This window comes from Balaenoptera acutorostrata, chromosome 19 (genome assembly GCF_949987535.1).
Source record: "Balaenoptera acutorostrata chromosome 19, mBalAcu1.1, whole genome shotgun sequence".
Taxonomy (NCBI): domain Eukaryota; kingdom Metazoa; phylum Chordata; class Mammalia; order Artiodactyla; family Balaenopteridae; genus Balaenoptera; species Balaenoptera acutorostrata.
The window spans coordinates 55,941,944-55,963,597 of record NC_080082.1 but is presented as its reverse complement, the minus strand read 5'-3'; the positions used below and the strand labels follow the sequence as shown (position 1 = coordinate 55,963,597).

General features: G+C 40.1%; 1 protein-coding gene across 4 annotated transcripts in view; it reads left to right on the top strand.

The window, feature by feature from the left end:
* The first annotated feature begins 3,401 nt into the window (after positions 1–3,401).
* The window catches only part of ZNF112 (zinc finger protein 112), a 32,612-nt gene continuing 14,359 nt past the window's right edge, over positions 3,402–21,654 (top strand). Inside the window, exons 1-4 of one of the 4 annotated variants that reach the window (XM_057534871.1) lie at positions 3,557–3,622; positions 16,083–16,221; positions 16,324–16,368; positions 19,226–19,352. In XM_057534871.1, coding sequence (XP_057390854.1) covers positions 16,354–16,368; positions 19,226–19,352 — 142 coding nt within the window. In that variant the 5' untranslated portion in view covers positions 3,557–3,622; positions 16,083–16,221; positions 16,324–16,353. Of the gene's footprint in view, positions 3,623–8,501; positions 8,552–16,082; positions 16,222–16,323; positions 16,369–19,225; positions 19,353–21,654 lie in introns of those variants that run through there. The other 3 variants (XM_007168100.2, XM_057534870.1, XM_007168101.2) reach the window with 3 other exon arrangements.

The window sequence follows — 21,654 nt, the reverse complement described above, 5'->3', positions numbered from 1 at the left end:
GGAAGCAACATTAGAATTCGAGTTCAAAACTTTAAAAAAAATATATATATATATTTATTTATTTATTTATTTATTTATTTTGGCTGTGCCGGGTCTTAGTTGCGGCACGCAGGATCTTCATTGTGGCATGAGGGATCTTTAGTTCCGGCATGCGGACTTCTTAGTTGTAGCATGTGAACTCTTAGTTGCTACATGCATGCGGGATCTAGTTCCCCGACCAGAGCTCGAACCCGGGCTCCTGCATTGGGAGCGTGGAGTCTTACCCACTGGACCAACAGGGAGGTCCGTAAAACTTTTAAATCTTTGAGGTGCTCTGTGGTGGTGCAGGCATTTAAGTGGTGTAGGTAGGACTTCTTTAGTGAGAATCTTCATTCATTGGTCTGTACATAAAAGAGACCTGTTCCAGGTGGTGTGCATGTGATAAAACTTTACCAAAAGTGCAATCTATGGACATAAGAAACCCCATGCAGTAGAGAAACTCCGTAATGTGTAGTGAAAAATTTTGTCAGCTCACATCTTAAATGCAATTTAAAAAAATGGTGTCCTGCAAATAGTCTTAATACAATTAAGTAAAACTAACATTTACTGAAGTGAGTAACAACTATAGAAGGCCAAGCCAAAGTGTTCATTGTCAGAAGCAGACACCACTGTTTCTCAGCAGTCTTGTTTAATGATGGGTTTTTAGAAGGTGCTCATTTTGTCATGTTCCTACCAAAATAGTGATTTAGTTTTGGATTATAGTTGGATTTGGGAGGAGGAGATACCTTTACAATATCTTTATTCATCTTCAATAACAATGTATTTTTTTGTATCTTAGTTTATTTATAGGTTTCTTCATTTGGATCATATTTTATTCCTAGTTTTTCTTACATTACATTTTCATACTAGTTATTGTCTGTATCTGAAACAGCCATTCAAATGCAAATAAAACCATCCCTGAAGTATTACTTTCTTACCGATTCAGGTGGGCAATAGTGAAAGATTAACAAAGCTCATTGTCAGTAAGGGAGTAGAAAAAAGTTAGCATCCTCACATAAGTTAGTGGGAAAAAAACCAGGTGTAACATTTCTGGAGAGGATTTTGTATATATGTATCAAAGTGTATAAGGAGCATTGTCTTTGATCCACTAATCCTACTGCTCAGAATTTATCTTTCAGACATAATTGCACAAGTTGGAAAAGATGGTTTCAGAAGGGAACATCTTCTAAGAATTTTGCAATAATAAAAATTGCAAAGAACCTAAAGATCCATGAATAAGAGATTGAGCAAGGATTTCCCTGGCAGTCCAGTGGTTAAGACTCTGCGCTTCCACTGTAGGGGGCGCCGGTTTGATCCCTAGTCAGGAAACTAAGATTCCCACATGCTGCTCAGTGTGGCCAAAAAAAAGAAAAAGAAAAAAAAAAAAGTCATGTTTAAAAAAAATAAAAGAGAGAAAGATTGAGCAAATTATGGTATCCCCATGTAATGGAATAATATACACCATTAAAAATGATCTAGACCTACACATTTTTCACATATTGTTTGGAGGAAAAAAAATGAAGTTATAAAAGATCAAGTACAATCTGTGACTAACAGAAAAGATTTTTAGAATGCAGAGCAGCACTGGGAACCATCCCCCTCCACCACTCTACACTTCACTTTTCAGTGTTGTAATGCTTTCCCCAAATTATTTTCCTCATCTGAAAAATCTTTGCTTTTATCTTACCCTGTTTAATATATGTGAAACTTCAAAACTGAGATTACCAAATATTCTTTTTCCTCTCACAAAGATAGAATCTGTTATATAGGGGATCATGTGATGTGATTTGTGATAGTGGTTTCCTTGTTTTAAGCCATGTGTTTTTTTTTTTTACATATTTGCTGTTATTTCTTTTTGTTTTTCTCTTTGTTGGAGAGAAGCTGGCCCAGGATTTGCATTGGCTTTGGTTGAACGGAATATTTCTGTTCAAATACTTTCAGTCCCTTCTATGAAGTATTCTTGCCAAAACAAAAACAAAAACAAAAACAAAAAAACCTGTATCTAATCTAGCCTTTAAATCAAAATTCTACTTTACAGGAAATTTAGAAGATTAGAGGAGAAAGTATGAGAAGCCGTTAGACAAATCCAGAATTCAGACACCTAATTCGACATCTTGATTTCTCCAACAGTTCAAGGACATTAAAAAATGGCACTGCTTGTGTATGTATGTAGGATATAGTTCTAGAATAAATGAGCCTCAGCTGAGATAACAATCAAATACAATGAATTGATTTACTTGGATAGTGACTGGAATAAACCAGCTGTAAAATGTTATTTTTAAGCAATATGGTATTTGGAAGGAAATGACTATGTCAAAGACTTAAAATCCTTTAGTAACAAAATTTTAAAATGATAAGTGAAGCCAGTGTGGCATGTTGATAAGTGTTAAATTTAAGGTATATGTATTTAGTATTGATATTTCATATTACTATTCTCCATACTTTCATATTATTTTTAGAAGTTTCATTTTTAAAAATTATTTCCTGTCCAGAAGGAAAGCGGTAAGTACATACTTCCTGTAGTTTCACTTGTTATAGTTATATGGACTCCATCTCCTACATCAACCTACCTACCCCACAGCCTCAAATAATCATGACCTCACTTTGTTTAAACAGATCTGTAGAAAAGAAATATTTTTAGCAAATATATGATGTCAAAGAGAACAACACAGGAGTAGTCAAAGGGAAGCCTGAGTTTGAACTCAAAAAATTTCGAGGAAAGAGACCTTTTCCCTAAAACAGTATTTTCTCCAGTCCCTTGCCAGTGCAGCTCCTCTCATTTGTCAGAAACAACACTGCAGTTTCTGTTTACGGCCTGAACAGCGCGTGAAACTCCTTGTGGATTCTTGGCATTTGCAGTAAATAGTTTATGCCAGGCAGCAAAGTCAGGAGTAGATGAAGACAGGCACAAATAAAGAGACAATGGAGTCAAACCAAGTCTGAGATTCCATGTTCCTTACGGTCGATATCCAGTGCAGCACAGACCAAGTCCCTTGTCTTTTGTCATAGGCATAGCTTTCCTGCTAAAATGTGTTAATTTTCTTTTAATGTGAAATGCTTCTCTTTTTTCCCCCTAAATATCCATATTTCCTTTAAATTCCCACGTTCTAGTTTTTTCTTGGAAAAAAAAATAAAAGGTTGAATTTTACCAAAAGAAATAGTGGAGGGAAGGCGGAAGCACTACCACGCAGATCATTCTGGGAGTTGTAGTCTGAAGCAGTTCCACCCCAGACAGGCAGGGCTGTAGACCCATTTGGGAATTCTGGGAAGTGTAGTCCAGAAGCTGCGTGCAATCGACAACACTTCCTCTTCAGGAGTGCGGGGTGTGGCCCCTCTCGGATGGTCTCCGGATCCAGGGGAGTGAGTTGCAGGAACTTCCGCTCCAGGGGAGGTTGCGGCCATCATTCACCATGTGGAGTGGAGACTTCAGTCCCAGCAACTACTCCGCATCTCTTCAGCCTAGACGAGGGACCAACAGTGGCCCGGCCCTCTGCCTTGAGGAAGAGAAGCGATGGTCGGCGGAGGACAAGGGGTAGAGGCATTTGCGCCTCCCTCTCGGCAGAGCCTCCTAGCGTTTGCAGCGGTTAGCGCGTCCCAGGTTGGGGTAATGCATCGCTAGTTTGATGGTCTATTGGGTTCTGTGCTCCCCCAGCGTCTCCTTGACTCTCAATCAGCACAGCCACTTCCTAGTGTTATAACTTTGGGCGAGTTAATCTCTGTGAATCAGTTGCCAGGGTATAATTATATAGTACTTAGTGGGATTGTGAGAGTTAAATGAAATTAATACTTTTAAAACGCGTGGAATAGTAATGGAGCACAGAAAAGGTTGCTTGTTATGGATGCACAGAGTTCTAAGCAAAGCAAATATAACAATGATTAAGTCTGTTTGGAAAAAAATTAATTTCCCTATGTTAAAAAGGCAACATACATAAAGGTAGAAGACATAGTAGACTGGGCTGAAAATATTGACCTACTGGACATATATTGACATATATGCTAGAAAATTGCTTAAAATCCTTAACAGGAATCTTAAGATAATGAAACCTCAATAGGAATATGGATATGAATACAGCAAACGATATGAATAGTCAAGTTTTTAAAAGAAGCAATCGCTATAGCAAGTAAATACATGGAAAAAATGTGATTAATTATCAAACAAGTGAACATGTTTAAACAAGTAGTTCTTCACTGATTCCTCTGGAATCGTGTGAAATATAATCTAGGCTCTAAGGGTAGTAGCCAACCTTCCGCCTTAGGAGGGCAATGACGTGGGGGTTCTGGGAAGTGTAGTCTAACAGCTCTGTAGGTGGTGAACTTCCCCTACAGGGGGGCATGGCTGTGGCTAGTATCTTGTCGGGAATTCTGGGAGCGTAACCAAGAAATTGTAGGTAGAGTCACTTCCTCCAGGGAAGTGAGGTCGTGACAGTCCTTCTTCTGGAGAAGCTGAGTCAGGCACGGGACGGCAATGCTTCTTTGCTTGGCTGGGGTCAACTGTGACATGTCCTTGGCCTTATGAGAGGGAATGTGCAGCCAGAGGCAGAGGGTGGGGTTGGGCCCTACTGGAGTGAGCCTTCTTGAGGGCCACGACTGGTGGTCGAGGGTTGAGTCTCCTGTATTCTGTGCTGTCTGTTCCTAATCGCCAACTGACCTGGCAGCTCTGCCACCTCCTAGGGGTGTGAGATTAAGCAGCTAACTTAATCTGTTTGTGCCTTGCATTCCTTTTCTGTAAGAGGGAAATAATAGTACTTACCTAATAGAGTTGTTTGGAGAGTTAAGTGAGATAGTCACAAATAAAAGGTTTAAAGCCAAAGGTAATTGTATCTTTTGGTTAATGTATTTAATTTCCTGAGAAATGTTCAGTTACCTGACAACTCACATGAGCCCAGGAAGAGATGAGTCCCACTTGCAGTGCTACCAGCCCTTTTCTCTGATCCCTGCAGGAATCCAGGCTATTCCTGAATTTCTTCTGGGTTCATTTTCTCTCTGTCTCTCTTTCAGAAGTGGGAGGGGGTGTGTGTGTGTCTGTGTCTCCAGGATAGTGTGTGAGTTTGTGTTCTGTGATTCGTGCAGAAGGGAGACACAGTTCTGATTACCCCAGCCTCCTTTCCTTTCCCAGACTTAACTTCTTTCTTAAAAATTAATTAATTAATTAATTAATTTTATTTTTGACCACGTTGCTGTGCGTGGGCTTTCTGTAGTTGCGGCGAGTGGGGGCTACTCTTCGTTGTGGTGCGCTGGCTTCTCATTGCGGTGGCTTCTCTTGTTGCGGAGCACGGGCTCTGGGCGCGCCGGCTTCAGTAGTTGTGGCACGCGGCTCTAGAGCGCAGGCTCAATAGTTGTGGCACACGGGCTTAGTTGCTCTGCAGCATGTGAGATCTTCCCGGACAAGGGCTCGAATCCGTGTTCCCTGCATTGGCAGGGGATTCTTAACCACTGCGCCACCAGGGAAGTCCCTAGGTGTTTTTGTTGTTGTTGTTTTTTAATGTTTATTTAGGCCATGCAGGATCTTTGTTGAGGCATGCGGGATCTTTTTTTTTTTTTTTTTAGTTTTGCGACATGCGGGCTCTTAATTGTGGCATGCATGCGGGATCTAGTTCCCTGACCAGGGATCGAACCCAGGTCCCCTGCATTGGGAGTGCAGAGTCTTACCCACTGGACCACCAGGGAAGTCCCTCTTCAGGTGATTCTGATACACATGACTTTAAAATCCTAATACCAAGTATGTGAATCACTGTCGCCCTCTATTGGCAGAGCCTAACACAGACCCAGATGGCAAAGTAAAGAGAATAGCTGCAGATTTCCCTCTCATTCCAGCCCCATAAAGCAATGTAAAGAAGGTTGGGTTTGGAGCTGAGATAATTTATTAAATGCATACATGGAAATTTTTAAATTATCTTTTTGTTATTGATTTTTGGCTGAATTTCATTGTATTGAGAAAGCATTTAGTTTTATTTCAATATTTTGAAATTTGTTGTTATTCTTTTTGGCGCACCCTATGACCCCTTTCTGTAAATATTTTATGTGTGCTTGAAAAGATCTGTATTTTATAGGTATTGCCAGCACCTTTTGTTCCCCTAGCCCCAAATGGGTGTCAAGAGTGCTACAGAGCTTCTAGGCTTTTCGGCTCTTTGACTAGACCATCACCCCAGGAGAAAAGCAGCCCCTAATACATGACTCTCCAACTTTTTCTGAATTTTAGTCCACTAACTCTCCATTACCTTGTGTTTTGATGCCTTCCAATACTTAAAAAAAATGCATCCACCTTTCATGTGCCAGATGTTTGTCCCAAATTACCTATTTTATTATTACTGGAAGCATAAGTATACAAAACATTTTCTTTATTTTGTCTAGTGTATTTTAAAATTTCCCTGTCATTTTATCCCCCAAACTTACCTTTTATCAGATTGATCTTCCTTAATACGTAAGCTACGTATTAGATAAGTTTTTTAAAAAACATTTCCTTTTGGGAGGGGTTGTTAAAGAGTCACATGGTATTAAACCACTGAGCATTTTCACATAGTGGCTGTTATGTCATTTTCCTTTTACTCCTTAGTGAGAGTACTTGCCCAGCATTAGAACTGGTTTCAGTTGGACACTGTATGGGACCTTGTTCAGCTATTTTCAACACCATATTTTCCTTATTCTTGCCAAAAATCTAACCCTTAACCTCCAGTTCACAAAATATATCAAAGTTTCAGGGCAATAAATGCCAGGTCAAAAAAGGCATCAGACAAATGCAGAATGTAAGCAATCCTACATGACAACTGACCTAGTTAGTTCAGTAGGTGAAGGGCATACAAAAAAGGGGAAGGGGAGCTGTTCTAGATTACAAGAGGGTCAAGTGATATAACATCAAATACAATTAATGTACCAGCATAAAGGAAAATAATATGCATTTCTTTTTTTAAAAATTAATTTATTTTTGGCTGTGTTGGGTCTTCATTGCTGCGCACGAGCTTTCTCTAGTTGCGGCGAGCAGGGGCTACTCTTCGTTGCAGTGCGCAGGCTTCTCATTGTGGTGGCTTCGCTTATTGTGGAGCACAGGCTGTAGGCGCGCGGGCTCAGTAGTTGTGGCACGCGGGCTTAGTAGTTGTGGTGCGTGGGCTCTAGAGTGCAGGCTCAGTAGTTGTGGCACACAAGCATGTGGGATATTCCCAGACCAGGGCTTGAACCTGTGTCCCCTGCATTGGCAGGCAGATTCTTAACCACTGCGCCACCAGGGAAGCCCAAGGAAAATAATATGTATTTCTTCCCCAAGAGAAGAGTGGGCAATTAAACTTTCTCCTCTCTTTTTTTCTTTATTTCTGCTAGTTTTCTGACAACTTATAGTATTTATGATATCAAGAGCAGGGTGAAAATAGGTGATGTGATACTAGAAGCTCAAAAAAGAAAAAAATTCAAGATTTCATAAAGGATTTATCCCTTCCCATATTAGAATGTTTTATCTGTATCACTACAGCTCCTTCCATTTGCCTATGACCCACATTTCATAGTTAGCAATTAAAGCCAAGGAAATGTGGAAAACATTTGCTGCTGCTGCTTTATGCTCTGGTCAGTGGTTGCATCTGCTTCTTGTGGATTCTTGGCATTCATGTCCATTCTTGTGGATCTTGGAATGAACAGTTCATGGGAGGTAGCAGTGTCAAGAGTTCTAGATGCATTCACACCCATACAGAATAAAAGAAGCAATCGAGTCAAAGTAAGGTTGAGATCCTGTATTTCTTACATTCAGTGCCCAGTGCAGGCAGCACAATTTCCTTTTAGTATTGCATTTTTTGCCTACAAATCGCTTTCTTTATATAATCTATTCCCTTCCTCCCTCCTTCCCTTTCTCTCTTCTTTTTTCACATTTCAAGCTTCTCTTGTCTGTCTTTATGGGTAGTTTTTATGAATAGGTAGGTGGATAGGTAAATAGAGTTTGCTCTGGTTGAGTTTTCTTTGTTTTGGTCACGTTTTAAAAAAAAAATTTTTTTAAGAAAAAAGGGAGAGGAAGACCAAGCTCGACTAACAGTATAGAGTTGATTCATACTGACTATCCTAAAGAGAATACCGACTATCCAAATACTGTCTACCCAAAAGAGAAAAGGCAGTCTTGCGGAAAGGGCTGCCCCCCAGGAGATTCGGTAATGGTAGCTCAGAAAATCCATAGAATCAGAGACAGTTACGTTCCGAAAAGGCGCCTTTAAGCAAATACAGAATTGTGTAGTAGAGCGCTCTAGGTTTGGAAGCATTTCGGCTCCAGGAAGGCGGGGTTACGAAATTCATTCTGGGACGCTGTGAAGTACGATCCACACGCTCAGTATAGCAGCCAGCACTTCCGCCCTGGAAAGGCGACGAGGTGCCTGGGAATTCTGGGAATTCTGGGAAGTGTAGCCCGGGAACACCGTAGTTGGATAACTTCCGCTACAGGAGAATGAGGCTGTGTCCCTGCTCCCGTTGGGAATTCTGGGAAGCGTAGTCCAGGAGGTCTCTGTAGGCAGAGTCACTTCCGGCCCAGGTACGCGAGGCCGCGGCCTTCTTTCCTCTCGGAAAGGTGAGCCTTCCCTCACCCGGGCCCCTCTCCCCGCGTCTACACTGACCTCTCTTCGCTTTGTTGTGGGCCAATAGCGACCCGGCCCTCGACCTTGGGGAAGAAATCCATCAGCGGCGAAGGGCGCGGTTGGTGCTCCCTTTGAATGAGCCTCCTGGAGCGTGGGACTGTTGGTGCATCTCTGGTTTAGGGGCCCGGGCCAGGGCCGTATGTCTCTGGGGTTGAGGGTCTCCTGGGTTCTGTACTTGCCCCCCCCCGCCCCCTTTTCGCGACCACCAGCCCGCGCTGCCCCTTCCTAACAGTATATTCGGCGGGTATCTTCATGTCTCTGTCTCCTCTTCTTTAAAGTTGGCCTTAGTGTCTACCTAATAGGGCTATTTTGAGAGTTAAATGAGAATGTACAGGAAAAGACTTAGAACAGAGGCTGGCTTGTGGTTTAAAATCACAAGGTCTCTTGTTACTAGTATTTTTTAATTTCCCGAAAAGCGCTCAGTTCCCTGAAAGCTTTTGTGAACCCGGGATTGGGTCAGAGCTCCTGCTACAGTGTCCCTGGCCCTTCTCTGATCCCTGAAGGAATCGGGGCTGAACCCAGACTCCTAACTTTTTTAATTAAAATTTTTGGAGAGGATCACTTCTGCCTGTTGTCTGGGGTGTGCACTGTGATTTATGCGGCAGTACTGATGAAGTTCTGATTTCTTTCAGCCTCCTTTCCTCTCCCAGCCTTACTTCTTGCAAAAGGCTGCAGTGAGGAGGGAAGGACCCTTTGGCCGCGGGCAGCAGAGACTCACCTAACTAGGACTTAGCATCCTTCTTCCTCTTATGTCATCTCTTCGTAGGGGAGAAGACATTTCCATCACTCATGGGCAAATTCTGCTACAAAGCTGCCCTGATATTTGTTGAATAAATGCAGGAAGGGATGGGGGAATACGTGGGCATGAGTAATAACGATAATGTTTAAACATTTAGTGCTAAACATTAATCTAGGAGCTTTATATGAATGAACATACTTAATCCTCACAAGAGCCCTATGGGAACTGGGGATTCTGTTATTCCCATGTTAAAGATGAGGAAACAGACACAGAGCCTGAGTTGTTTATCCTAGGTCACACAGCTAGTAAGAGGCTTAGCTGGGATTTGAATTTAGGTAGTTTCGATCTGCTGCCTTAGTTCTTAATGTGTTTAGTGTCAGGTTGAGAAGGCATGCTTGGATTTTTGTAGAGGGCCATGAAAGCTTTGAGTTTTTGATGAGATTTTTTTCAGTTATCTGCAATTTAATTGAGTTTTATTTGAAATAATATTATAATCCATATTCTGATTATAAAAATAATGATTGCATATTATAGAGAATTAAGAAAATTTATGGAGGGTGTAGTACAGGATGTAGAGATAACAATATTAATATTTTAATGTTTTCCTGTTCTGTAGATTTATTTTTGGACTTTTACTTAAGTTTTTCAAAATAGGTATCATAAGTTTTATTTTCCCCTTAAGTTCTTACTGTGGAAATTTATAAACAGAGCCAAATGTAATAAGAATAAAATAATGAACCCCTGTGGAACCATCACCCAAATTCAACCCGTGTTAACATTTGTCAGTCTTATATCAACACACCCCTGCTCCAATTTTTTTTTTTGTTTCAGTATTTTAAAGCAAGTCCCCGACATTGAGTCAGTATGATAGTGATTGATTTATTGTTATAATTGCCAAAAATTGATTATCATCCATTGTTTATATCCAAGACCAAGAAAGGGAGATGTTAGCAGCTACTCCAAGGTTTTTTTTTTTTTGCAGCTTGGAGAATGGCACTCATTTGAGAAAGCTAGGGGACACAAGAGCATTGCACTTTGGAGAGGGATGGTTCCAAAGTCCAATGCTTTTTGTTTTCCCGTATACAGTTTGACTTACCTATGTCTTGGGGCTCTTTGTTTCTCATCTCTCTCTTTTCATACACTGAAAGTTCTTCTGTTGCTGGGACCATGTCATATTTTTCTCTGTGTGCTCAGCGCACAGTACAAGATTGGCAAGGGTTTGGAGTTAGAGTAGCTACTCAACAGACTGCCAGCATCAAGAGTTTGCAGTGCAAAATTCCTGAAATTGGAATTAGGTAACAAAACAGAATAGAAATAACCCATGGAGATGTTCCTTAATCTTTAATATTGGTGAGCTATAGAATCCACCATCTATTTCAGATTATTGAAATGCTTATGAGCAATTATTTTCATGATCTAAAACAAATTTCCTCAGAAACACATTGATAGAAATGATAATAGCTAACATTTATAGATTGTGTTTTATGACCAGGCAGTGTTTCCAGTGACTTACAGACACTAACTTATTTTTCATAACAAACCTATCATTACCCTCATTTTACAGATGAGAAGCAGGTTCTTTAAAACAATCATCGTACAGTAAAATTAATTATTTTTTTCCTGTTTGGGGTACAATTTTATTAATTTTAACACAGGTGTAGATTCGTATAATCACCACTTTCATCAGCCACAGAATAGATTGGCCATAATTGTCCATATTTTGCCAACCCTGATTTTGTCTAGTGTTTTCATGTTTTCAGTTACAGCGATTTATGTTTTATGTTTATTTTGGATTTATTGACTTCTGTCTTGTTTATTATTTCCTTTTTTTCTGTTTGTTTTAGGTTTAATTTATTTGCCCTTTTCCCCTTAGTTCTTAGCTTAGATAATAGATTTAAGACTCCTTCTCTTTTCTAATATATACATCATTGGATACATGTTTTTAAATAATATCTGCTTTGGCAGCATCTCATACGTTTTGATATGTTGTGTCTTCATTTTCATTCCATTCAAAATACGCTCTTTCTTCCTTTCTTTCTTTCTTTGGTTGCACTGGGTCTTAGTAGTGGCAGGCAGGCTCCTTAGTTGCGGCAGGCGGTCTCCTTTAGTTGCGGCTCGAGGGCTCCTTAGTTGTGGCTGGCGGGCTCCTGAGTTGCAGCTCACGGCTCCTTAATTGTGGCATGCGGGCTCCTTAGTTGTGGCATGTGAACTGTTAGTTGCGGCATGCATGTGGGATCTAGTTCCCTGACCAGGGATCAAACCCGGGCCCCCTGCATTGGGAGCACAGAGTCTTAACCACTGCACCACCAGGGAAGTCCCTGCTCTACTTTCTTTTGTGACTTTGTACATTGGTTGCCAGAAGTTTGCTGTTTAATTTCTAAATGTTTGGAGATTGTCCAGATATCTTTTTGTTATTCATTTCTTGTTTAATGCTATAATAGTTAGAGAAAATATCACTTCTGGATACATCATAAACAAACTTCTGAAAATTAAAGATAAAAATTCTTGAGTACACTTAGAGAAAATGCCACATTATATGTGGTAGAACAATGATTCACACATCTGCAGATTTCTCATTGGAAATCATGTAGGCCAGAAAAAATTGGAACAGCATCCTTGAGGTGCTTAAACAAATCATCAACTCAGAATTATGTATCCAGTGAAAATTTCCTTCAGGAAGAAGGGGGGAAAATGTCACACCTATGCTAAAAAGGAGTGTTAAAGGAAGTTCTTTAGGTTGAACAGAAATGATACCAAATGGAAACTAGGAACTTCAGAAATTAAAAAAGAGCAACAAAAATAGTAAGTTTTTTTGTAACTATAATATATTGTTTTTCTCCTCTTAAAAATGCAGCTGTTTAAAATAAAAATTATAGCTTTCTTGGCTAGAGCACTGTATATAGAGAATACATACAACAACTAATACAAGAATGGGGGAATTGGTAAAATAATAACACTAAGTACACTGTGAAAGATATGTATATTGCAACCCCGGAGGAGGAAAAAAAAAAACCAAACAGGTGATAATAGCCAAAAACTAATAGATAAAAAGAGATGAATTTAATTCTAAAAAAAATTCAGCCCAAAAGAGGGCAGAAAAAGGGTCATAGAGGAAGAAAATCAAGAAGGAAAAACAGGGAAAAATAATAAAATGGTAGACTTAAATCTGATCATATTAAAAATTACATGAAATGTTAATGACCTAAGTATGTTAATTTTAAAAGATTGTTAAGATTGGATAAAGAACAAAAACTGAGTATATGCTATCTAAAGGAGCCCCACTTTAGCTATAAGGATATAGATATGTTAAAAGGATTAAAAAAAAAAGTACCATGCAAACATCAATCAAAAGAAGGCTGGAGTGACTATATTAATATCAGACAAAATAGACTTCAGAACAAGGACTATTACCAGGGAGAAGTAGGGACATTACACCAAGCGTCAATTCACCACGTAGACATAACAATCCTAAATGTGTATCCAGAAAACAACAGAGCTTCAAACTACATGAAGAAAATCTGACAGAACTGAATGAAGAGATAGAGAAATCCACAATTAAATATGGAGATTTCAACACTCTTCTCAGTAATCAATACAAGCAGACTGAAACTCATTGAGTACAAAACTGATTATTCCTACCTGAACAATACCATTAACCAACTTGACCTTACTGACATTTCTAGAACATGCTATCAATACAACAGAGTGCACATTACTTTCATAAGCTTCAGTTTTAGCAATTTCTGTTGACCTGTCTTTGAGTTCACTGGAGTTTCTGCTCCTTGTTTCTGATCTGTTTCTCCCACTCAGTTGCAGGTTTTTATGTAGCAGGGACTAGGTCAAGTTCTCATTGTGCTTATTGCCAAGTATAGGGATTAGCAGAAAAGAGTTATTCGGTATCTGTTTGGGGTTGGTGTAGTTTTCCAACAGGCAGCAGAAAATAAGAACCTTCAGCTATGTGAGATTGTATTGAAATTTTCTGAAAATGGATGTGGGAGAATAAACAGTATAACTATTCCCTGTCCTTTATCTCAATAAGTTTTGGTGGGATGCCGAAGCCACCAGCTTTTTCAGAATATTCCAAAGGTAATATACATCTATTGATAATTACTACCTGAAGTAAATATACTTAGAAACAAACCAGGGCTAATGTGTGACTTCTGTATATTTCATGGTGATAATGAGGATGACACAAATAATAGCTAACATTTATTAGGTGTTTATTATGAACCTCACTGGCTTTCTAATGCTTTGGTGCATTAACTCATCTGTTCTTCATAATAACCCTATTTTTATTTCCATTTTACAGATGAAGAAACAGAGGCATCAAGAGGTTAATTAACTTGTAAAAGTTTACTTTCCCAGTAAGTGGCAGAATCAAGATTGAAGCTTGGTGGCCTGATTCTATAGCCTGGGCTCTTGGCCAAAGCCCTGCTTTTTTTAGACTGGCAAAGTGGGTTTTAGGAATTCATAAGGCTGCAGCCAAACCTGTTAAAAGGTATCCTGGAGCAGCTGAATGTTAAAAGCTAAGAGGGGCAAGGATACAGGTAGGCAAAGTACTGCCCATAGCTTATTTTTGTAAATCCACTCTTCCTCCCCAGCTAAGAATGGTTTTTATTGGGTTGGCCAAAAGGTTCATTCGGTTTTTTTCCGTAAGATGGCTCTAGTAGCCCTTAGTTGTCTTTAACTTCATTCGAAACAATTTTGTTAGATTGTATGTGACAGCTGTCATATCAGCATGCATTTAAAAAAAGACATGAATTTTTGTGTAGCCATTTTAATATTGAAGATGGAAGGAAAAGAAAGCAACATCTTTGGCATATTATGCTTTATTATTTCAAGAAAGGTAAAAACATAACTGAAACGTGAAAAAAATTTTTGCACTGTATGGAGAAGGTTCTGTGACTGATCGAATGTGTCAAAAGTGGTTTGCGAAGTTTCACGCTGGAGATTTCTTGCTGGACGAAGTTTCCCGGTTGGGTAGACCGGTTGAAGTTGATAGCGATCAAATCGAGACATTAATTGAGAACAATCAACGTTATACCACGCGGGAGATAGCCGACATACTGAAAATATCCAAATCAAGCATTGAAAATCATTTGCGCCAGCTTGGTTATGTTAATCGCTTTGATGTTTGGCTTCCATGTAAGTTAAGTGAAAAAAAACCTTCTTGACCATATTTCTGCATGCGATTCTCTACTTAAACGTAATGAAAATGTTCCGTTTTTTAAAAAAATTGTGATGGGTGATGAAAAGTGGATACTGTACGATAATGTGGAACAGAAGAGATTGTGGGGCAAGCGAAATGATCCACCACCAACCACACCAAAGGCCGGTCTTCATTCCAAAGAAGGTGATGTTGTGTATATGGTGGGATTGGAAGGGAGCCCTCAATTATAAGCTCCTTACGGAAAACCAAACAACTAGTTCCAACAAGTACTGCTCCCAATTAGACCATCTGAAAGCAGCACTCGACGAAAAGTGTCCAGAATTAGTCAACAGAAAATGCAAAATCTTCCATCAGGATAATGCGAGACCACATGTTTCTTTGATAACCAGGCAAAAATTGTCACAGCTTGGCTGGGAAGTTCTGATTCATCTGCCATATTCACCAACATTGCACCTTCAGATTTCCATTTATTTCGGTCTTTACAAAATTCTCTTAATAGAAAAAATTCCAATTCCCTGGAAGACTGTAAAAGGCACTGGGACAGTTTTTTGCTCAAAAAGGTAAAACATTTTGGGAAGATGGAATTATGAAGTCGCCTGAAAAATGGCAGAAGGTAGTGGAACAAAAGGGTGAATACGTTGTTCAATAAAGTTCTTGGTGAAAATGAAAAATGTGTCTTTTATTTTTACTTAGAAACCAAAGGTACTTTTTGGCCAACCCAATACATATGAAAGGTTGTAAAAAGAACAAAAAGAACAGCATTCCACAGAGACAGTTTGTGGCCACAAAGCCCATGATTAGCCCTTGAGTTCTTTTTCTTCCACAGATGACTTTGAAGTTGCTTGGGAATAGTAAATAAGATAAATAACAGTAAATAACTATTGAGAACAGTAAATAACCTTGAGGAAGAACCCAAGAAATTAAACTCCTGTTCTCCAAATCCTTCCAAGGGTCAAGCAGTGAGCCAATGCTTTACACAGATATAGTAGCATCACGGGCTTCTTTAATCTTTATTATATCCGTGTGGGAAGAGGGAAGTATCAATTGCAGTTGAGCCTCCTCCCGCTTCAGGAGGAATATTCACCAGCCACTAAACTTTTCAGAAGGGTGGGCTCAGTGTCTAAAGAAATGTTATTATCAGGGCAACAACTTATTAAGTGAAAAGCCATAATCTCTGCCACGCAGATTTCTTTCAACCCCATCTGCAAGGACAGTTTTATGATGTAGAATAGTATCTGCTTCTCTGCAGCTACAATATAATAGAAAACATTGGTATAGTTACAACAGTTTTCCACTACTCACCCACATAATCCTAACAGCAATCTTATAATGTTGGTACTATTACGATCCCAATGCTGCAGCTTGCAGAAATGACACCTAGAGAGGTTAATTAATTTAACCGTGGTTAAAAATATATAGCAAATATATAGTAGTGCCAATATACAGCAATTTTATAACAATGTGAGGTTTTGAAAATGAATTGTCCCCAGAGGCCACTTTTAACCAGTACCTCTCCTCTCCCACTTAACTGTCTCTCCTTTCCCACATTTCCCAGGATAAGAATGAGTACCTGGGGAGCCTCGAGGTGTGTGAGGACTGCCAGGTATAGCGGTGCAGGCTGTCCCATGCTCGCGGGCATCCTGCCGGGATAGCCTAGTGGCAGCTGGACCCCAGCCCACACCCTGCTTGTGAAGGTGTGTGTGCCTGGGAGGAGGGATACCATTTTCTGATTTGCACAGGGATGCATTTCCCCCTCTCTCATGGCTTCTTTCTTTTTACCTTTTGTGCCTCTTCAGGTCTCTGCCTTTCCCCAGGAAACAGAGAAGATGATCAAGTTCCAGGTGAGTTGGATTTTTATTTCCGTCACTTAACAGGTATTTCATTTCTCAGTAAGTGGACACCTTTTTTCTCTTCCTTGCCAAGCGTAAAGAATGACAGCAGACATTTAATACCATTTGTGTGCTGTGCTCTTTTGTTTCATTTTTTTAAAATTTCCCTTTTCAGTTTTTATTATCATTGTATTTCACAACTAATGGTGTAAAAGAGAATAGAAACTTTTTAAATGGGAAAGGCCACACATTATTACCCTGCTTACAAATCACCTGTGTTTTCCATGCTCATTTTTCATGTGCATTCATAACTATACTTGCAATAATAGATACAATTTTGAATTTTTTTTCACTTAAAATTATAGCACTTAATTTTTGTCATCTAATATTATTTCAATGAACTGTTATACACTCTCCCCCATTTGTTTTAACTATTCATCATTCATAAGCTTTTAAATTCATGAGGATTCTCACAGTTTTACACAACAGTATCAGTTTCTCTACATCTGATCTTTACTCAAAAAGCAATTCTGAGAGAATTCTGATACTATTTGCCCTTATGTTCTAGGGACTCAAAACTTAAAAAAAATTTTTTTTTTCTTAAGTGGTACCTTTGTAAAAGGACTACTTAAAGTATGGTTTTGTTTAACAGGGTCATACTGAGGCTGAACTCAGAAAAAAATTGTGTTAGCTGTTTTCGTTCAAAAAGAGCTAGATTCTTTCTTTCCAGGACCTGAAAGCTTTCTTTGTGTGTGTCTGTGTCTGTTTGTGTGCCTGTGTGTCACACCATTCATGAATTAATTTATTAGAGCATTACAGGTACTTACTTTTAAAATTTTAGACATACTATAAGACACACAGGCATTTTCCATCTGTCATGCTATTCACTGCTCTAAGAGGGGCTTGGAATCATCTTCACTCTCAACATGAAGATAAGAGGTTCATGTAAGTTGAAGACCTGTTCAAGTTCCTGCAGTAGGCAAGTATCTGGCCAACTCCAAAGCCTTTGCCTTCTGGATTAAGAGTATCAGGCATACCATTTGGGTGGAAAGAGAGGCAAAAAAACCCCAAACACACAGACAAACAAAAAACAAACCAGAGTTCTCATTCAGAGACCAAGACTTGAAGTTGTGATGTTCAGAGCTCCAGCCAGAACAAATACACTGCTGAGCAGGTCTTCATAGAGAAATTTTAAATTTCCCTATAGCAAAAAACTAAAAGACAAATAGCAAGGTAGAAAGAAAAATCTTTATAACATACATGGAAGAAAAGGCCTTACTGTCCCCAAATGAATGAATGTTATTACAAAACAAGAAATAGAGATGACCAGCAAACCTATGAAAAGAGAATGATCTTCATTACTAATCAACTTCGTGAAAATTTTTTTTTTGCCGCACTGGGTGGGATCTTAGTTCCCTGACCAGGGATCAAACCTGTGCCCCTTTCAGAGGAAGCGCGGATTCTTAACCACCGGACCGCCAGGGAAGTTCCGTGAAAATTTTTTGAGATAACCAGTTTTTACTTCCCAAATTGACTTCTGAGATTATCAAAGGTTTTTTTTTTTAAGTATTCATGTCCATTGTTGGCCAAGGTATAGAGGTTTAGAGATTTATACTTTCTTGGAAGCAGAATAAGTTAAGAAAAATCTTTTTGGAGGAAACATCTGCCATTATGGTTTCAAAACTTTAAAGTTTGTTATTCTTCAACATGACCATTTCTACTTTTTGTAATTTATTTTAAGGAGATAACCAGCAGAGTTCCAGGGACTAAGGTCTATAGGGAAAGATTTTTTGCAACATTGTTTATAACAGATAATCTGAAACTAAGCATGCATTATTTGGATCAGTTCACTATATTCTCAGTCATCAATTTCTTTTTTTTTTTTTTTAATAAATTTATTTATTTATTTATTTTTGCTGTGTTGGGTCTTCGTTTCTGTGCGAGGGCTTTCTCTAGTTGCGGCGAGTGGGGGCCACTCTTCATCGCGGTGTGCAGACCTCTCACTATCGTGGCCTCTCTTGTTGCGGAGCACAGGCTCCAGACGCGCAGGCTCAGTAGTTGTGGCTCACGGGCCCAGTTGCTCCGCAGCATGTGGGATCTTCCCAGACCAGGGCTCGAACCCGTGTCCCCTGCATTGGCAGGCAGATTCTCAACCACTGCGCCACCAGGGAAGCCCAATTTCTTGAATTACTATGCAGCCCTGAAGTGGGATGCCAGAAATGATAATCACCATCATCATCATCATCACAATAATAGTTATCATTTATTGGGTACTTGCTATGTACCAGTCACTGCTGCTAAGTGCTTTACCTATAGTCACTCGTTTTATTACCAGTACCCTAAGGTACAGTTATCAGCCTGCAAATGAAGAGAGGATGAGGACCAAGTCCAAAGGCCCACAGCAGAGCATCCTAATGGGAACACAGGCATTCAGGCTCCCGAGCTGTGCCCATAAACGCTGCACATCTAGATGGGGCACAGAGGAGGAGCTACATACTCGAACAGTAAGGGTGACTCGTGCCCTGTAAGATGATCACATTAAATAAGTGGTGTAAGTGTATAAAAGAGGGAAAACAGACTTCATCACACGCTGTTGGAACTAAAGCTTTTCTAGCAGCCCACGCGATGCACCAGAGCTCCAGGGACTTACCTTATAGGAGTACTCACAAAAGGCAGCAATTTAAAGTGCGAGGATTTCTTTTCCTGCAGCCCTTCTGGTGGATGGAATTGGCAGTGTGAAAAGCAAACAGAAGGCAGCTACTGAAATTTGACTCGGTCCCTCGGAATCCGGAACAGCTTTCCATCCTTGACACTTTCTCAGTGCTGCCCCTCTTCCATAAACATCGTCTGTGTGTGTTTGGTATTGTAGGAGCCAGTGTCCTTCAAGGACGTGGCCGTGGTCTTCACCGAGGAGGAGCTGGGGCTGCTGGACTCCGCCCAGAGGAAGCTGTACCGAGACGTGATGCTGGAGAACTTCCGGAACCTGCTCTCAGTGGGTGAGGACGGGCGCCCTCTGTGACGCGGTGTCAGCCTCCTGGGGTGTCTTTGTGTGCGCGGTTGTTTGAAGCTCTGGGACTCCTAAAATCATTCTCTGAGCTTGGGTACCTACGAGTCCTAGTAATCCCTGTGCAGCAGAGACAAGATGTTTCTGATGTTTCTGTCCAGGAAAAAAATCTGTCCTCTGAACTATAAATGGGCAGCTTGTGGTCCTGCCCCACTGGTTTGTCCTAAAATCAGTTTAGTGAGTTGCTCCAGCTTCTTTGTTTTTCAGAGTTCCAGTAACTGTAGTTGTTTTTGTTTGGTTTTTTTGGCGGGGGGGGCACCACACCACACGCTTGCGGGATCTTAGTTCCCTAACCAGGGATTGAACCTAGGCCTTCGTCAGTGAAAGCATGGAGTCCTAACGACTGGACCGCCAGGGAATTCCCACTGTAGTTGTTTATTAATGTGATTTTTCACAGGTATTTTGTTTTTTGCTTTAACAATGTATTTGTGAATAACTTCAAACTTACAGAAAATTTGCAAAAGTAAAAGTATAGAATAAGAACACCCATATAGCTTTTACCTAGATTCACCTATAGTAACATTTTACCCCATTTAAATTTTATCATTTATGCGCATGTTCTTTCTCTCTCCATAAATATTTATGTATATGTATGAAAACATATGTATATACCTAATTTTTTTTCTGAACCATTTGAGGGTAATTTACGTACACCGTGGCCCTATTATCTCTAAATACTTCAGTGTATATGCAGAGTTCAGGAATCCCAAGACTACCCTTACTCTGACACCAGTTGCAAGCTCTGGGGGGGTCCCCTGAGCCTCAGTAATTTGCTAGAACTCTCAGAAGTCACTAAAATCTGTTATACTCACAGCTACACTTTATTACATGGAAAGGATACAGAATAAAATTAGCCAAGAGAAGAGACGCCTGGGGCAGAGTCCAGGGGAGTTTGCAGCACAAACTCCCAGTTGTCCTCTCCCAGTGGAGTCGTGGACAGCACTCATTCTCCCCCCATCAGTGACGGGTGACCGTACATGCGGAGTATTGCCAACCAGGGAGGCTCACACAGACCTTGGTGTCCAGAGCTTTGATTGCGGCTTGGTCACATAGATGTGGTTGGACACCTGTGTGGCCGACTTTGGTTTCCACCCGCCCCCTCACTCGTGGAAATCAAGCTGATACACATGGCCTAAAGGCCCCACCGTAAATCACATTGTTAAACTCTCTGGTGTGGCCCAGGGCCTCCAGGTGAAAAAAGACACTCTTATCAGGCAGTACATTGCCAGTGCTGAGAGATCATCTCCCAAGAGCTGAGGGCAAAAGCCAGACCTCTCTTTGGGCAAGGTTAATACTTCACTGAACAGTATATTTTGTAGAAATAGGAATATTCTCTTACATATCCCCAGTGCAGATATAGTACTTTTATCCCATCTTATCATTTATACCCTAATTTTCTCAGTAGAGCCAATTATATAACTTAAGGCATATTCTTCTCTCTCCAGGGCAAGATCCAGCCTAGGGTCTAGTCTAGCTGTCAGTGTTTCTTTAGCCTCCTTTAATTTGGAGCATTTTCACAGCATTGCTTTGCCTTTTAAGACTGTGACTTTTTAAGGAATACTGCCACTCCCTCCCCCCATTTTTAATAGAGCATTCCTAGTGTTTCCTCATAATTAGACTCGGATGATCCATTCTGGCTGGAACTCTGCAGTTGGTAGTGGTGTGTCCTTTTGAGGGTATCACATCTAGAGACACACCATCTGTCCCTCATTCGTGATGCTAATTTTCATCACCCTGTCAAGATGTCCAATTTCTCCACTATAAGATTACTGCTTTGTTTCCTCTTGCAGTCACAGGGCAACACTTTTTAAGACCACACAAACATTTCCCTATAGACTTAGCATCCAATGATGATTCTTGCCGTATCCAGTCTTTACCATGATAGTTACCAAGTGATGATTTTCTGACTTCGTACTTCTTTCACACATAGCAGTGAGCACTTGGCATTCTACAGAAAGCAAGAGCCCCTCTCAACCATTTATTTATTTATTATTTGTAGGGACTTGTGAATTCTCTTATAAAAATGATTTGTAATTTATTACTGTAATAATTATCTTGCTAAAGTTGTTCCAAATTTGACCCCTTTAAGCTGATTCCTTGCCCTTGTAATATGCCCCCAGCCTTTTTTTGAGCACTCTCTTATTTTGGGGCATAGCATGCTGTCCTAGGCTCATCCTTTACTTTGCCCCAGCCCTGGAATCATTTATTTCATTTATTGGGGAATGGTATTTAAC